This window comes from Anneissia japonica, unplaced genomic scaffold (genome assembly GCF_011630105.1).
Source record: "Anneissia japonica isolate Jap-2015-1 unplaced genomic scaffold, ASM1163010v1 scaffold2994_len2133135_cov197, whole genome shotgun sequence".
Classification (NCBI taxonomy): Eukaryota; Metazoa; Echinodermata; class Crinoidea; order Comatulida; family Comatulidae; genus Anneissia; species Anneissia japonica.
Genome location: NW_022728550.1, coordinates 1,581,542 through 1,599,154, shown reverse-complemented (window position 1 = coordinate 1,599,154; position 17,613 = coordinate 1,581,542). Strand labels below are relative to the sequence as shown.

Below are 17,613 nucleotides of genomic sequence, written 5' to 3'. Positions count from 1 at the left end.
TGAAGCTCTGCTCCTAATATTATTATTATTATTTATTATTATTATTATTACTACTACTATTATTAATCTCCCTAAAAGACCATGGAAACTCTGGTACAAAAAGTGGTTTTTAATTGAAGGTAGACATGTATTTAAAAAAAAAGTCCAGAGTAAAAAATTTGAGGTGCGCGGGGGTACCTTACAAATTACCTACCTCTTCACTTATTGGGTATGGGCAGGATCTGTATTTCCTTCGGTCAACCCGCTCTGAACGTAGGAATGTGGAAGAAGGTGGGTCCATTGAGCTGACAACCGACATTGGTCTCTGTCTTTCCCGACTCATTTTAATAGCTGGTCAGTACTATCACTTTTCCGAACTACTGTAAATGTAATGTCAGTTTCCAATGCTGGTCTTGTACTAGGTTTGTTTTCACACAGTATCATCAAAACAAAACACACATGTTCAAGGAAACAATTATGCAGAAGTATGATTACACAATACTGTGTATGATGAAAGTATGCCAGCGAATACTTAATAGCAGCAAACTAGTTAACAATGTCGGAGTAAATACAAATGCAGTGATAGTATCCACATTCAAAGTTCATTTAAATGGTACACATGATCACCATACAGTTGAAGAACCCATGATTATACAGTAACCCTGCCATAGGATAATATGTGAAGCTATCACTTGAACTTTAGCCTTTCAATTATAGCAAATTTGATGACAGCATAATTATATTCCAAACATGATATATCCAGGCATCAATGCATCACGCGAGATAATTGAATTCTGTGGGTGCTTAGCCTAAGAGCTGCATCATAATATTAGCATAAAGAAGCCTCCTCATTTGCACTGCTACTGCCTACCTGTCTGGCTTTCTTTATTATAGTAAATGTCCAGATAGCTGCTGTTGTGTAGATGGCAACTTATATATGCACAATCAATCGCTGTACATCTTCTTTTGGTTGCCTCCATTCATTCAAGGGGTAATTAACTTACACAATTTGTGGCCTAGTGTCAAAATAAAGGTAGTTGAATGTCTCTATTGTATGCTCATTAGTGCCACTAAACTAGGTACTGACTGAAAAGAATGGAGAGGTGGCATTTTCTTCTACACCACTCACGCAGTAGTAATCCAGTCTAAGATCTAAATCTTAATCATTTGGCGGGAATTGGGTCTATCAGAATTAATAGATGCTTCTCCAATACACAGCTGCAAAAATGTGGGCAAATTTGATTTCCAATCAGATTGTAAGACACCAATGGAGTGTGAGCCTTGAAAACTAGCACTGATATTGAAACAGTGGATTTACAAACAATGTTTAGTTGCAACAAAAGGTTTTCATTTCGCCCTGCAGTATTTATCTTTTAAAGTACAAACACCATTTTATTTAAAAAAAACACTGCTTCAGGTTAATTTTCAATGAAGGTTTTTTTTTTTTATATGTATAATATTCAAAAATATTTCTATTTTAATACACTGATTTTGCATTAGTGTTAGGGACCAGTTTATTAAAAAAAACACTGCTTCAGGTTAATTTTCAATGAAGGTTTTTTTTTTAATATGTATAATATTCAATAATATCTCTATTTTAATACACTGATTTTGCATTAGTGTTAGGGATCATTCACAATTATCAATATTTTCACAAGTGTACAAACAGTACTCCTTTCCAGTAACCCAAAGTGACCTTTGTCGCCGTTAGATTTTGGTGAAATAAAATAAATCTTAAAAAACCCTAAATATTTACAGTATATTTTTAGAATACTAGGTGCCAGTATCATTTTGTTTAACAACTATTATGTTGTAGCAATAATATGCAATTAGTAGAGCTGCGCATAGTAATCATTCATCAGGTAAATTTCAATGTGAATAGAAAGTGGCATACCTATGTTGTGGTACTGTTGTGCAACTAAAACATATTTATTTTTATAAAAACAAAGAGGCAATACAGTAACTTTATTTCTAGTTGTAACACTAAAAGCCACTCCCCGCCTCACCTAAAAAAAAATCCTCATTCACATTTAAGCTTTATTTGCCACTTAATTTGCCATCTATTCCTCAACCAAAACAAACACTAAGCCAAGTGCAATATATATTGCATAGAATTCTTTCATGATTAACCTGGCATTAAGAATTGAGCAAATGAAGCATCAACATACTTATACACGTTCATAAATACATTTTGGAAAGTTATTATACTAAGTGTTATGGATTCATATTTCCACCTGTTACAATGTTTGGTAGTTTATTGCAACATTTTCAAATACAAAATCACTGTCATTGACAAATGAGTTTTTCCCCTATTTACTTTTCCAGCGGCAGATGTTACCCAGTTTGTCAAGATTTATCAATTAGCAGTAAAATCTCTCATTAGTTTTGGCTACAGAGTAATCACAACATATCATTTGCAATAATATTTTGCCTGGCCATAATCTATTGTGGTTCCTTTCAAAAGTATTAATTGACTGAATGGGCCTACATCATAACTCAAATAGTTTGATTTTACATTTTCTCTCTTGTAGGTGTATACAATGTGCACTTTTTCAAAATTTTTAATTGGAATTCCCAAGGCAATCAGTCTTAAAAAAAGCATGGTGCCATACATAAATTTATGGAAAAAAATAAAAATTCTTGTGAAAAAAAGACTGCAGTATTTTGGCGGCAGTGTCTATAGAAAACTATAGATTTTTTTTCACTGCGCCAGTGGCGATAGAAAACAGCTGCTCTTTTCGCACTGTGGCAAGTGCCGATAGAAAACAGCAGCATTTTTGCACTGCGGACATGCTCATAGAAACAGTGGCTTTTTTCTGCACTGCGACAGCGCCGATAGCCACTACTGTAACTTCACCAACAGCAAAATTATAATGGCCCATTTTAACAATTGATTCTACACAGCTGATAAATATCTATAGCATTATTATTGCAAATCACAATAGCTCACAATAACAATTGATTCTACATAGGTTATACATATCTATAGCATTGTTGCCAAACAAGATGGTGAATTACAAAGGCTCCTGGAAAATGTGTGCAAACAATCTATATAATTCAAGCCAAGATCCTCAATAAAAAGCAGTTCAGATTATATAATATAACTAATCACTTGGTACTGATATTTTCTATTTCTAAAATAGAATATACTTTCAAATGTTTGATCTGTATGTCTTTCAACAGAGAAGTCATTAATATATTTTTTGTAACAGCTGAAAAAAATATCATGAATGCAAAATGTTTATCTATCTTCTAAATGTGCACCAAAGATCTTATAAACACAAGATAGCGTTCTCCGCGATTTACGCGTGCAAATTCTGTAATAAGGCATGAATGGCGTCCTCTTGCTAAATTGGAAACTTTTGACCTTGACTGCTCTGACCATACAGTATACCTTGGGTATCAATCCTGTGAACAGCAGAACAGGAACCATCTCAGATCCATGGCAACAGATAGGACGCCCTCTTCCAAAACTGATTACTTTTTCTCTTTGGTATAATAGCGCATGAATGGCGCCCTGTCTCTTATTTGAACCTTGACCGACGCTTCTATTTGTTACGCGTAAATTGCGGAGAACGCTATCTTGTGTTTATAAGATCTTTGATGTGCACCAATTGGCTTTGCTTATTGTGAGAGTAACCCTAAAGATAAATGAGGGCAGCAGACTACATCTCAGTTAAGCACTACATTGAATCATCGAGGTTCAGGTAAATCAAGGTACTGTACTTAAGTAAATATATATTTGAATTTATCAATGATTTTAGTCAAGCGGGTAAAGTTCAAGATCTTTGAACAGACAAAACATAACATTAATTCAACATTAGTTGATTGCAGTAAATATCAGGTGTTTCTCAAACCGCCATAATCAAACAAAAATTCTCCGCCAAAATATGGATATGTATGTAACATGTTACAACACTTGGAAAAACTGTTACTGTTGATGGGATGGATATCCTTATTACTTGAACTTACAATACTATCAGAGCAGCTAACAATGCCACCTAGCAACATAATATTCAGAAAACATGCATTCATATTATATTCAGAATATCCTAAGTTCATAACCAAAATACAGTATACAGGTATTATACAGTATTTGCTCGTAGATGGCCTTGTCCGTTGAGTGACACATTTCCATGGAGTATTTATTATAATGAGCATTCATAAATGATTAGTCAACACAGACTTATATGTAGATAAATGTTTGATAAAGTTTATCTGTTTATTGCAGTGGTAGATAATCAAGGGACAAATGTATGCCTACTGCATACCTATTGACCCTAACTACAACTCCAAATAAAATATTGTAAATCTCTTATACTAACCTCATTAGGCCTACAAATAATAAAAGATATTTATATGGTATGCTATGAGGCTGGACAAGCATATCATCCCTAGACAGCATACAGTAGGTCTAGTCCATATCCTGCTAATGGGTGATTAACATTAGCAATGCAGGCCTTACAAAATGCATCTTTAAATTAAGACCTACGTGTTAGTTATGTTACCTCGGGTATAAAGTGCCCCTATATTAATTCAAATCTGTTTCAAAATCATTTAAAGCATTGACTTAACAAAAAAAAACTAGAACTAGAACTAGAAAGTTCCTAATTTTTAAGAAGCCTCATGATGGCGAAAAATGCACACAGGGAATCCCCATATTTTTTTACGTATTTTGTAGTTTACAAATTGTGCTGTTTTAATGTTGTAATAAAGTTTTTAATTTTATTATAGTATGAATCATTTTAGTATTTATTTCAACAATTCATAAGAATATAACTTTCTAAATAGCTGGAAATGTTTGTTGTGTGGTTGTGCTGTGTTTATCATTTAGACTAACACGGCTACCTTCTCTATATTTTATCATATTTCTGAGACATAATTCTGGTCCTGCTTAAGATCTGCACAATAACACACAGACAGACTGTTCCAATCAGAATAGAGATTTTTAATGATGGAGATAAATAGGGCACATAATAATGATATAAAGACGACACATATATTGCATTGGAATGGGCACCAGAGGGGAAAAGGAGTCAAGGTAGACTAAAAACAACGTGGAGGCCTAGCAGAAAGAAATGAACTTAGTTTCAGTAGCTGGAAGAATGCAGCAGTTGTGGCAAAAGACAGGAAAAGTGGAAGATGATTCTTGAAGCCTCAATGTCCAATGAGAGGACAGGAGAGCGCTAAGGCTAGGCTAATTCTGATCCTGCATTCAATAACACATTCTAATTGGTAAGGCTGTTAAGTTTGGTTGACAATGGAAAGGTTAATATACTCATTTCTCTAAAAACATTCATTTAAGCTACACATTCATTAACCGTCCACCTATTATTGTCAGCACTCATCAATACTACTGCATAGCATTTGGCAAAATTTCTGCCTGATTTAACAGCATAAAGAAATATCAATACTCTAATTAAAGTTGGATACAAGTATTATTACCAAACTAATGAAGATATATTTAAAAATTCATCCAATAGTTTTTGGGGTTTCACTTCACCACCCCCACCAGGACCATTTTAAAAAGGTTTTAGTCGACGCCCAACCATGCGCACTATGCTCTTGAGGGAGACATCGGATCCCCTCCCCCGTCAGACAAATCCTGGCATCACCCATCATAATTAGTAGGTCCTAGCCTACTAGTCTCCGTGGATGACCTCCCTAGTCTAGCTACACAAGCTATGGCTGCTACGAGTCGACGACATACTCTACAACTGACCAATAAGCCAATGACTGATACCATACGCTATACCTATACTGAAGTAATGTAAACTGAAACTCTAACTAATACTACTTATTAGTAACACATTAATGTCAGTAGCTCTACCTAGGCCAATAATTGTCGAATCTTGTGAAATCAAATATCTAGTCCTACCTACATAGAACTTAGATTTGGACATCGCAGAAGAAAAAGCAAGAGATGTTGCGCATTCAATGATTCTTTCTCCCTACAGGTCAGCAATCATGGTGTTTGTTTACATTTCATTTCTGATTACTTCTACTGAATGGTACTTGATTGAATATTATTTAATGTAATAATATTTACTTACATTTGTATGAACTTGGGAGGTTAGATTGCCGACTTTGTCTTGAGAACGTTCGAGTTCATGTTTCAATCGTCGCATTTCCAAGAGCGATCTCTCTTCAGGCTGTTACAATTAAATTATTTAATTTGAAAAAAATATATTCTGTAGACAACTAAATCAATACACTTCTATTCATTTGGACGTTAGCAGATATTGACAATATTAATGATTTAAAAAGTACTACAGTAGAATCCCTATGAAGGGACAACTTTAACGATAAAAGAGTGACCCTTAATACGGGTGTCCCCTAAATAGGATACCCCTACATAGGACACACTAACCAAAAATGTGAAATTGTCACCTTAATTGGGGTTTTGGCATGTAGTCATACAACGATGACATATTCTTTATGATTTCATTTAAATTGACAAAAGAATGAATTATAGGGGTTGAACATGTATTAATTTGACCACTTGGCACATTCAGGAAATGTACCTATCCCCTAATTTCCAATTGTTCGTTGGGGTGTCCCTGAATAATGGTGTACTAAAGGAGGGGTTTTACTGTATTTAGGTTAATATCATATAAAAAAGACCCTCAATGAAACACAAGCTGCTGTAACACATTTAAATGTTTTATGATTTTGTAATATTAAAGCTATCTAAAAATAGAAAGGCTTGGTTCAAATTTCAAAAACAAGACAAATCTGCATCTGCAATTTGGCTTTAGTAGGCCAAATATTTTAGCTTTGCTTGCTAGTACATAATGAAATTAATGTTCAAAATACACTACTCACCGTATAAATTGAAGAGGATGACGACAGAGACAATGACGACCCTGTTGGGTTAGAAGGGTCGTTGTATGATCCAACACTCAATGTTTGTCGTTGGCGATCTTCAAGTGACATGACACCATTGCGTAGTCTCAAGCCTAAACCACTTGAAGAGCTAATACTACTTGAACGACCCATTGATGCACTACTAAAATATAAAATACCATAAAACATATTTAACATCCATGCAAAAAATTATCATACAAGCTTATTTCTTAATTTCTTATCATGAATAGCAAAATTCATCACCAATGGTACTACAACTTTTTTTTGCAATGCAACACAGATTGTTCACCACATTGTGTTATCAGTTTCATTTTGCATGGTGATTAGACAAAAATTATCACAAAATACAGTATGCTTTCAATACACTACTATACATGGCACATATTAACAATCAACCTCAATTAATGGTATTTAGGACATTTGAATCCAAATGGTTATTTTTAGCACCAAATAACATTTAATCATAGTATGACAATGATATGATGAAAATAAAATTATGATTGTAAAACTGTTTACTTACACCATGCCTAGTTGCCCATATGGATAGTGTGATGGCATTGCTGGCTGTGAGATGGTCGAACCAGTTGGTGATGACGGAGCATCAGTCACATTTGCCAAGCTGTTTGATCGATTCCACACAGACTCGTCAAGTTCTTTTAAGGTCATTGGCCGAGAGAGAATCTTTTCCGAGAGTGTTGATCGTATACTATTACTGCGAGTTAGAGAAGATATTCCAGAAGTTAGACCATACCTTTCGCTGGTTGCTTTGCTCATTATTGAAAGGTTTGAGTTGGTGGAGTCCAGTGACTCTATGCTGCCAGAATCAGTGTGTTGTTGTAAGGCTGGAGCTGGGCCAAGCACACCATTACGTAGCATTAGGTTCATTTGTCCACCTCGTGACTGATGCTTCTTGGCAGCTTGTCCACGAATTGGAAGTGTACTACTGGAATAAGGGGTAGAGCTATACGCAGTTCCTGGTAGGTGCTGGCCACGATGCATTCCTGCTCGCATGTGCATTTCATTAATGGGGTCAATGTATTTATCAGACATATTCAGGGATGCAAATGGATTTGAAATAATGGTATCCTCTTCCCTCTGACCGTTAATTCCTGAGCTACGTCCAGATTCTGAACTAGCTTTACCTCGGCCGAATACGCTCAGGATAGAAGGAGAGCGTTTAGAACTCTTCAGCATCATGGCCTCAGAGTCGGATGCAACTGTTAGATGACTATTTGTGGATTTTGGATCTTCCTTTTGATCATTGGTGACATACTGTGCAGAGTGACTCCTTGGAACATTGTTGTCAGAGCTTTTTATGGTTGTTTGGATTTTCTGATTCCCAACAGCACTTATAGATAATGTGACTGGTCCTGCTGGACTTGATACTAACCTAGCTCTTGTGTCTGACTTAGTTATAGCATTGTTAGAAGCATTCACAGGGGATATTGCAGGTACGTGTCCATTTGATTTATCCATTCCTTTACAAGTACTAGAGTTTACCAGCTGGCTACCAGTTGGCGCATTAGGTTTGATGAAACTCTTTGTTTGTTGTGCATTTGGACTCGTTATCTTTGCTTTCATAGCACTTGTACTCTTTGCATCAGCTTCTCTCATGGCACTTTGACCTGGCTTTGTAAGTTGAGGTTTTGAGACACCAGCAAGACGACTTCCAATGTTGTTGCTTCCTGCCATTGAACCATTTCTTCTACCATAGCCAAAATTTTGACCTTTACCAATTCCTGCATGTTGGCGCATTGCAAGCTGAGATCTCTTCTCACTTGAGCTCTTTCCATCTTCAAATTTATCAGTGATTGATTTAATACGTTGTGGTTTGGTTCCATTGGCTTCACACATTTGACCACCCAACTTTTGATTTCGTCTAACTCCAGAGTTCTTTGCTGAACTTCTCATCATTCCACCACGTTCATCAAAGGTAAAATCTTCAGAATCTCCAGACTCAGATGGTGATCTTGGACCATGGAAACGACCCTCAGGTTTACGCCATATGTTTCCACTATCTGACTGGCGTTTAGTAACCGTAATATCCTTGTCCTCGTTGTTGTTTACCTCCTTATGTCTAGCTGCTAACCCTTGTCCGGCAGTTTTTACCCCTGTATCTTTAGTATCCCTTCTAGATCTACGATGTGTTGGAGAGGAAAAGAAATTTTCGTCTGTGCTGATGTCGGCAATAGTGTCACTAATGCCACTGCTAATGGAACTGCTATCTCCAATACTGCAAGAACAATGAAATATATGTTGGTTAATTCCATAAAAAATAGATACAGATTACACTTCGACAATTATAAAATGTACGATTTGATGGGCTCACAGTTTGCAATCTTTCACAAAACTCAAGCTGGACTCTCATTTTTAAGAGTTTCCTTTCTAGCAAATCTGGAGCTACCATAGCCTGAACAAATTGTGTATAACACCAAATTTAAAATTGGTTTACTCAGACTATAATATGTAGGGCCTATATGTATACTGTATATTGTATCATTCACCAACTTGTTTACAATTTTGATTTTGTATTTTGTTAAAGGAAAAAAAACAAACATATCCTAAGGGCAAGCTTACTATTCTTAAGAACTTGACTACCAGTGTTTAAGTGACGGAATAGTATATAAATCCTGTTAAATTCTATGTAAATTGTGTTACACTATGAAATCCCAAAAAAGGTGGACCTGTATTTCTGAAGCTCTGAAAGGATTGCAGATTGCTGGATTTTACTATTCAGACAACACTGTTGTTGCCTTTGATTGTACGTACTATATAAGAAATGTAGCAAACTGTAAAAAAAATAAACCAGATCATAATCAATGCCTTTATTGATAATATTCAATGTTACTAGGTGTTATTTGGTGTGAAAATTTTCCAAAAAGGGCCATAAAATCCAATAAGAACAGAATGTTTGAACTGATAAACTCAAAATTCCAACATAATTTATTATTAGACCCATAAAAGAATTATTATCCACACTCAAATTTGATTTCTAATTAACAAAAAATCATTGTTTTCTTGTGTTTGTTCTCCCTTAAATGACAGAATAAAAAAATAATTGTTTCTTCTGTCTTGTATACAAAGCAAAAAAAAAAAAATTATTGGTTAACATCACCCCTAACAAAAAGAATCAGATGGAGATGGAGAGTTTTTTTTTTGTTTAATCCGCAAATAATGTTTTCCTGCACGTGTGGCAATAAAAAATATTTTTTATCACCGTTTGAACTAAAACATGACAGGAAGTATTTAAATGAATCACTTAATCACAAATTTAACATAGATGGAAACATTTATTGGAAACTAAAAGAGAACAGGAAGTTGAGTACCATATATGCCAAAACAAATAATTTACAAAATACTGTAAACTAATTAAAAATTAAAAACCGTAAATGTATTGTCGATGTTCTTTAAATTATATAGCAATGAAGATTGAACTTAGGAGACTTGTATCATAAAAGTACCAAAAGCTTAGCACAACATAGGCAGAAGTAAAATAAATTTGTCATAAAACAGGAATATCTAAAACATTACTGAGTACAGTATTCAAACTTGGTCTCTTTATGCATTTTTTTTTAAGATGAAAATAAATCTTAATTTTTTAAAACCATATAGTGGTGTAGAATAGTTTATTAAGAACATTTTCCAGAAAAAATATTAACATGCAACATTCCGTTCCGGAATCATAAACGTCTAAATAACATGAAGAAGAATTCAGCCCCAAAGCTTATATTTTTGGGTTACCCACCACTGACTTTGGGTCATCACTCCAACATGTACAGCATTATACCAATTTACGTATTGACATAAATAAAATATGTTGAAATGAAACATGTTTGCCCTTCTCAGTCTTTTTATTACTGATCAATATGCATATTTATAATATTATAGTTAACAGTATTAGGATATTAGTCATTCAATGAATGGAATTGACTAAAAATATACGATAAAGATGTGTTCCATACATCGCGGTTGAACTTGTTCGTCGCCGCTGAAACTGTCCAACACCGACTTGAACACATTTTCGTGTACTTTGTCGTGCCTAGCTTACTGTAGGCCTAGGTAGGCTAGTAGTACTAGTGTAGTAGTCCTCCTGTCTAGGCATGGATTTTGCCTGTAGAAAAACTACAAGTATAAAAAGTATAGCGATACCTTTTGCTTAAATAGCAGTTCCATCCTGGAGGACTCCCTTCCCATACCAATAAAATCTTATTGGTTTCTGCAGACCTTTCTTTACGCAATTTTGCCTACTTTAAAACATCTTAAATCCTTGTTATTAACTGACTATAATATTTCTTCTTCCTACACATTATTTATTTACTATTTACACATTAGCATTGGGTCACCAAATGTGGCTACTATAGAAAATGACAGCTCTGAGACTCTGATGCAACTACTAAACCAATCATTTGGGATTTTATGATTTTGATGTCTGCCGACAATTATGCGCCTTCAGCCTTTGGTAAATCATTAAAATATTCTTTGTTTTAGGATAACTTTTGATAAGCATTTATATTCCTCCCTTGGTACTTCAGATGTTGCTCCCTGTCAGCCATTCTCAGTCAAATTGACAATTCAAAAAGGTTAGTGGCCTAGGTCATGGTCATATTTACTTAGCTTGAAAGATTAATTATGCAAAGTAGTAATCAAATTTCGGTGACTGACAACAATACCACTCCCTGAATTCAAAACCTGAATCTGAGACTTTTTATATAACGTTTCCTGCGAACGATTTCATATTCTCCTCAGACATTCAAATCATGTAAATATGGGTCTCAGAATTTGGTGGGAGTTCAAGGCCTCATGTAAATGGTGGCTGACTTTGCCGGATCTTCCAGTGTTTTGATCAGGTGAATTTATACGTACAAACAATTGAAAGACAAAATATTTACACAAAAAACAAAAGCCTAGGCCTAGCCGAAGTTGAATTATTGGCGTAAAGAAGGTATTTTTTCTTGAGTTGAGGTCGGGTGATTTTTTTTAAGTAGGAAGGGGACGATCAACAACTGTTTTTTTACATGGCCTAATTAGAACATTAAAAGTCAAATGAAAATTATACACATACACAATACTGTACATCCTCTTTATGTTTTGTATGCTTTTCCTTTGTATGTTGACTTTATCTATAGTGTACAAAGGGGAGTGGCAGGAGGAGTTTCTCCTCTTTGTTATATCAATTACTGGCTAATTTGAATAATTTTTGGACAGACGAGATTTCCATTTGAGATCACTTACTGTACATAATAAAAATTCATTACCTAATAAACCTAATAAATAACATAACTTCTATTTGAGTCTGTTATAATATTTATTCACATTTTATTACAATAAATAGGTAACTACTGTCACCAAAATAATTAAAATATGTTGATAACAAAGGGCTTAGATTTAACTGTGGTTAGTTTTCCTTAGGAGTCTGACCTTCTGGTCCTTTAGTCCCAATCAAATGTCTTTCAATACAAACAACCCTTCAAGACTCATAATCAGTGGCTCACCAAAACTGCAAGGCTCTTTCAAAAGGGGTGAAACTGATCCATAGGCCTATACACAATACGAAACATAAGCCCATGTATTGAATTACAAATATAGGCCTTATACTAATTAAGTTCACTGAAGATTTAAACTGTTTATTTTTGGTTCCACATTATTTGGAAGGTCATCATAAACTTGTTTACATTGATAATATACAAGCAAGCAAGTAACAAAATTATTTGAATAAAGCATTTTATAAAATGATCATATTAATCACTAATATAAGAATGTATCACAAACTTTTAGCATGTACTCTATAATCCAGTTTTTACTATACAGTTCATTATTGAGTATAATTTTCAGGCTAATCTAATATCTTTTTTGGATTTCAAGTCTCTCAAAGGATGGGAGGTCACAAGACAGGACAGTTTCCCCACAGCATTTAAACTTATGTCATTTGTGCCCTTTTTCTTTGTTGGCCCCACCCCCTCTTGCATATATCTTGACCCGCCTCAGTGATTCCCAGCCTCGTGATTATTAATCATGTAACAATAAAAGCTAAGTTACGTATCCAGAATGAAAAAAAGGGAAGTGCATAAGACATAGGCATTACATGAAATTCTAATACAAGACTCAAGAATATTTTACATTGGAATTGTACAAATAATAGAAATATATTTATAACTTTCTAAATCCCTACTAATATTAAATGTAATATATAAGTAGACTTCCTAAGTAATTTTATTCATGCATACGCGACAGTGGGAGGTGTTATTTTACACACTTGGAAGTCTTTAGGCGATGCTAGTAGTACCATCCTACTTCAATTAACTGAGAGGTCACCGGAGTTCAGATGGTATGGATTTTATATCATACATCTTATCTATGTCTTTATATTCTTATTCTGAAATGTTTACAACACAGTAAGTAAAACATTTATGATTAATAGACATTTTATGTGTTAAAATTTAGGGGCATATTAGTATTTGATTAAAAAGAGGGTTAAAGGAGGTACAGTAAATCATGTTATTTTGATTGAAAAGCATTTTAATGTGGTATGTCCTTGTCGTACCAGGACTCTATTTATTTATTTATTTAATCTTTCTTTATACTGTAGGCACTTTCAGTACTACAGTACTGATTTTCAAAGTGGTACATTGACAAAAAAACATCTATACAGTGTAACTTAAACAATGAATAAATTAATAAATAAAAATAAATAAATATAATAAAATAAATATAAAATAATATTTTAAAATATTATTTTTAATGATTTTGGAATGAAAAAGTTGGCATCTTTTCCAAATAATTTTTTAATTTGTGTGGTATTTCATTCCAGCTTTTGGATGACCGATATAAAAATGTTCTTTTTTCCTGACTGATATTATACATTAAAAGAACCAGGTTGTTAAAGTTGGCTACATGTGCCTTCAGAATTGGTAGTACTGTATTATTAAGGTAAATTTTTATTAAAGGTAAATTTTGAAGACAAATAATTCATAATTCATAATTTTATTTAACTCAAATAAAGAGACTAATAGGTACCGTAACAAAGGTTTTACCAGAATAATAACAATTTAATAATAAATAGCACAAAATCAATAGGCCAATGTTATACTTAAGTTAATATAGTATTAACTATCAACAATAAAAATAAATAAATACATATTGAGGAGCACATTTTTTTAAGCATTTAAAAGTCATAAGAAGTAATTTTTCTTTCCAAATCACATTCATTCTACTCTATCCAAGCATGGGCATCAATCAGTGGATTGTCCCCCCTACTTTGAAAAGTAGGGGGGGGGGACATTATATCAATTCTCACCCTCACTTTTCACCCATCTTCTATAGTTAAAACCCAATTTTTCAAAGACACAACAACAAGGAGGGTGGAGGTTCAAACAACATGAGTAAGAATATGCCAATTGCAAGAAGCTCTAAGGAAAAAACTGAGACACCCTCTCCACCTATCTACAAACGATGTTCATTGGCTAATTCAATTCCATAAGTACATAATGTGAAAAGGCACATGCATTGGAACATTTTACACAATTCACTCTATCATCAGGAACATGTTATGCCATCCAGTACTCACCATGAATGGAAATGGATTCATGAAGCGACAATCATATGACCACCATAAAGTCAGAATACATACCAAATAATGCTGAGAATTCAAAATACTTACAGGGCCAAGTTTAGAATATCCTATTTTTATTACAGAAATGTGAAACATAGGCCTATACTGTACCATATTCTATCTTGTACTGATCCGGTGGTCTTTTCGTTATCCACAAATTATTTAACTATGCTTGAGTACTCAAATTCTAACCATGGAAAAATCGTGATCTAACAAGAATCTTACAGACAATGCAATACACCAAGTGTACAAACTTCATTTCATTGTTCAGGTGGCTTTCTCTCTGGTTTTGGTTCACTGAAGATGTGTCTGTGGATGGTTTAGTTTTGGAAAGTATCCAATCTATCATCTGATAAAAAATAATGCATACTAATAAAAGTTCGTAGATTTAACAATAATCTGATCTTGAATTACTCAGGCATATCAAATGATTTGCACTGATAAAAATCTACCTCCATTAGTTTCTCATTTACTAGTAAACTCATTTTGAGTTTTTTGATATCCAATAGTAACATGTAACTAACTCACTAGAGACGTAGTTTCAAATGTTTGGCGACTAGAATTTTTCCAAATTACTAAATCACTAATGTTATTCATCTGTTGGATAGTACATTCTCAAAAAAAATAATTTTGTGGCAATTTATACAATTCCAATGTAATAACATCTGGAATCTTGTATGTTAAAAATACTAAAGCTGGGAGAATGGAACAAAAACAAAATATGAAAACATTCAGTACAGTTGTAGTAATTATGTTGTTGACACTGATATACCCAAAATACACTACTATAATAATCTATGCCCGCTGACCATTTGTCAGAATATGGTGCCCCATAAATGTCTGTTGACAATTTGCCAGAATAAAGTGCCCACTAATAATAAATGTCTGCTGACTACGACTTGCCAGAATGAAGTGCACCTAATGAATTATGGCATAAAAAGGTCTTGCCTCATTCATGATCATGATTTTAAAATAAACTTCTTTAGCCCTGTCTAAATATAGTCATTATGACATCATAGCATGATCATATATAGGTATATTATGACTATATATGGGCATACAACAATTTTTTGTCAAAGAAAATTTGATAGAGTGGACATAGCTTTCAGAAGGATAAATAATATATAGAAACAGATGAAATCAATGTTCAGACACTTGAACTTATTAAAACATTTGCATTTCAAACCATACGAAAACAACCACCTTATAATTATGATGGACCCTTGATTAATTGATTAGCTGGCAATTCAACCAATTATTTTGGACATGCATGAGTGAACCAATTTAACCAACAACTGCATTACAAACAGTAATTCCAATACATGGTACATGTTTACCACCATGCTAATTAAACTCTTAATTAAAAACACTTATTAATCATTGCATAATTATGTGATCAAATCACAATTTGTTGTTTCCTAAAGATTAAAAAGGAAAAAAAGGTTGCTCATAACAATATATTCTAATTAATATCCTAGTCTAAATTTAATACCGTTTAAAGCAAATATAATATTGAAATGACTGACATAATATATATACATATATATATATACTGATAAGTCCTTAGGAAGAGGACAAAATATTAGTTAAAATAAATTCCACCAAGTATAAATACTAGTTTAATGAATAATTCATTCCAAAAACACTTTTCTGTTACTACATACTTTCCTGGCTCATTCCTTTCCCTCTGTGTACCAAACAACTTAGACATTAGTTGTTCTAGATCATCCATCTTTCTATCAAACTCCATGACTCTATTTCGAAACCTTTTATCCATATTGGCTAGTAGTAGTTCACTGGCAACAATGTTCAACTATGTAGTATATATCCTGTAGACATGAAACCCTAAACAGGGCAATAATATTCCAATAATACACGCCGCAATTTAGTATTTTCCACCATCCTTATTTTAACTGTTTTTTTACCTCCAGGCTGAGATACGTACAGTACACACAGAGGCTAGGCCAATCAATCGCACAGCACTAGTTCCTATTAATATTCTGCCTTTCTTACGGTACACCTCTCAGGTGCACATAGCAACAAAGAAATTTTCTGCAGCGGTTCAATTTGATTAGCTCTATCTCAGAGAGCTCATGGTTCCAGTCTGTCTATGCTAACACTGATCAGAAATCCATATACGTTTTCTTTCTGCTCTGCCATCGGGAAATTTCAAGCAAGTCTAGTAATCTCCTTTTCTCACGTACTAAGAGGTGAACATGCAAACTTTTACATCGTGCAACATTATAACAAGACCCGTTGAATAATTGAGTTTCAGGTATTGAATTACATCTATATAAAGCATTCTGCAGTTGCATCAACAGTGTGCTAAGATGTTATGATTGTATAGTTAGCTTGTCATTCTAGTCCAGCCTGCAGATGGCCATGGATATTTCATCTCAATTAATATTCAATAAAAATAAATAAACAGTTCATAATCATTAATTACCTATGTAACTTAACACCTATAAATCTACATGTTATATTCACTCTTTAAAATTACTGTACCATCTAAATTATAATAAAATTATCTCATTAGTAAAGCATTATTTGGAAGGTGGAGCTGAATAGCTCTGATGGATAAGATGCTTGCCTTCCAACCCCAGGGTCTTCGGATCAAATGCCATCACTGCAGGATTTCTTTCTTATGCATAATACAGCTCCACTCCCTAAGTGTGTGTGTGACCCTAAAACCTTGTACCATCATTCAAGTTATATACAAGCTAATACAATAATCATGAGTACATGTGTGACTGAGTAAAATCTAGGTTAGGCTACTTACATCAATCAAAGTAATAATTTTAAAACATGTAGCTAAACTTTCCTGATCTCTCTTTAATTATCACAATGACATAAACATCTTGTATTAATTAGTTACATTATGTAACACCAAAATCCATAGCACAAATGATGATGTTCAATGGTGCTTGACAACCTTAAACACTATGTAATAATATTAAAATAAAATTTTAAAAAACACCATAGCTGACTGAGCTAAATGAAACGCTCTCGTATGGAGGATCATTGAAAGTACTTACATTTAGTTAACTATCATTCTTGATAATACATATGTGCCATATCCAGGTTTCACTACTGAATTTGCTTAACTTAAACAAGAAGTTTTCTTTTTCCAAAATATTTTTGTCTGGAGTAAATCTCCC

The 17,613-nt window shown here is 33.8% G+C and overlaps 1 protein-coding gene across 7 annotated transcripts in view; it reads right to left on the bottom strand.

Moving 5' to 3' along the window:
* LOC117114301 (neuron navigator 2-like) overlaps positions 1–17,613 on the bottom strand; it is a 137,767-nt gene that overhangs the window by 38,523 nt on the left and 81,631 nt on the right. For 6 of the 7 annotated variants that reach the window (XM_033257933.1, XM_033257928.1, XM_033257929.1 and 3 more), the window contains exons 8-10: positions 7,367–9,079; positions 6,805–6,988; positions 6,033–6,131 (exon numbers count right to left, since the gene is read on the bottom strand). In XM_033257933.1, the coding sequence (XP_033113824.1) occupies positions 6,033–6,131; positions 6,805–6,988; positions 7,367–9,079 (1,996 nt within the window). The remainder of the gene's footprint in view (positions 1–6,032; positions 6,132–6,804; positions 6,989–7,366; positions 9,080–17,613) is intronic. The other variant, XM_033257930.1, reaches the window with a different exon arrangement.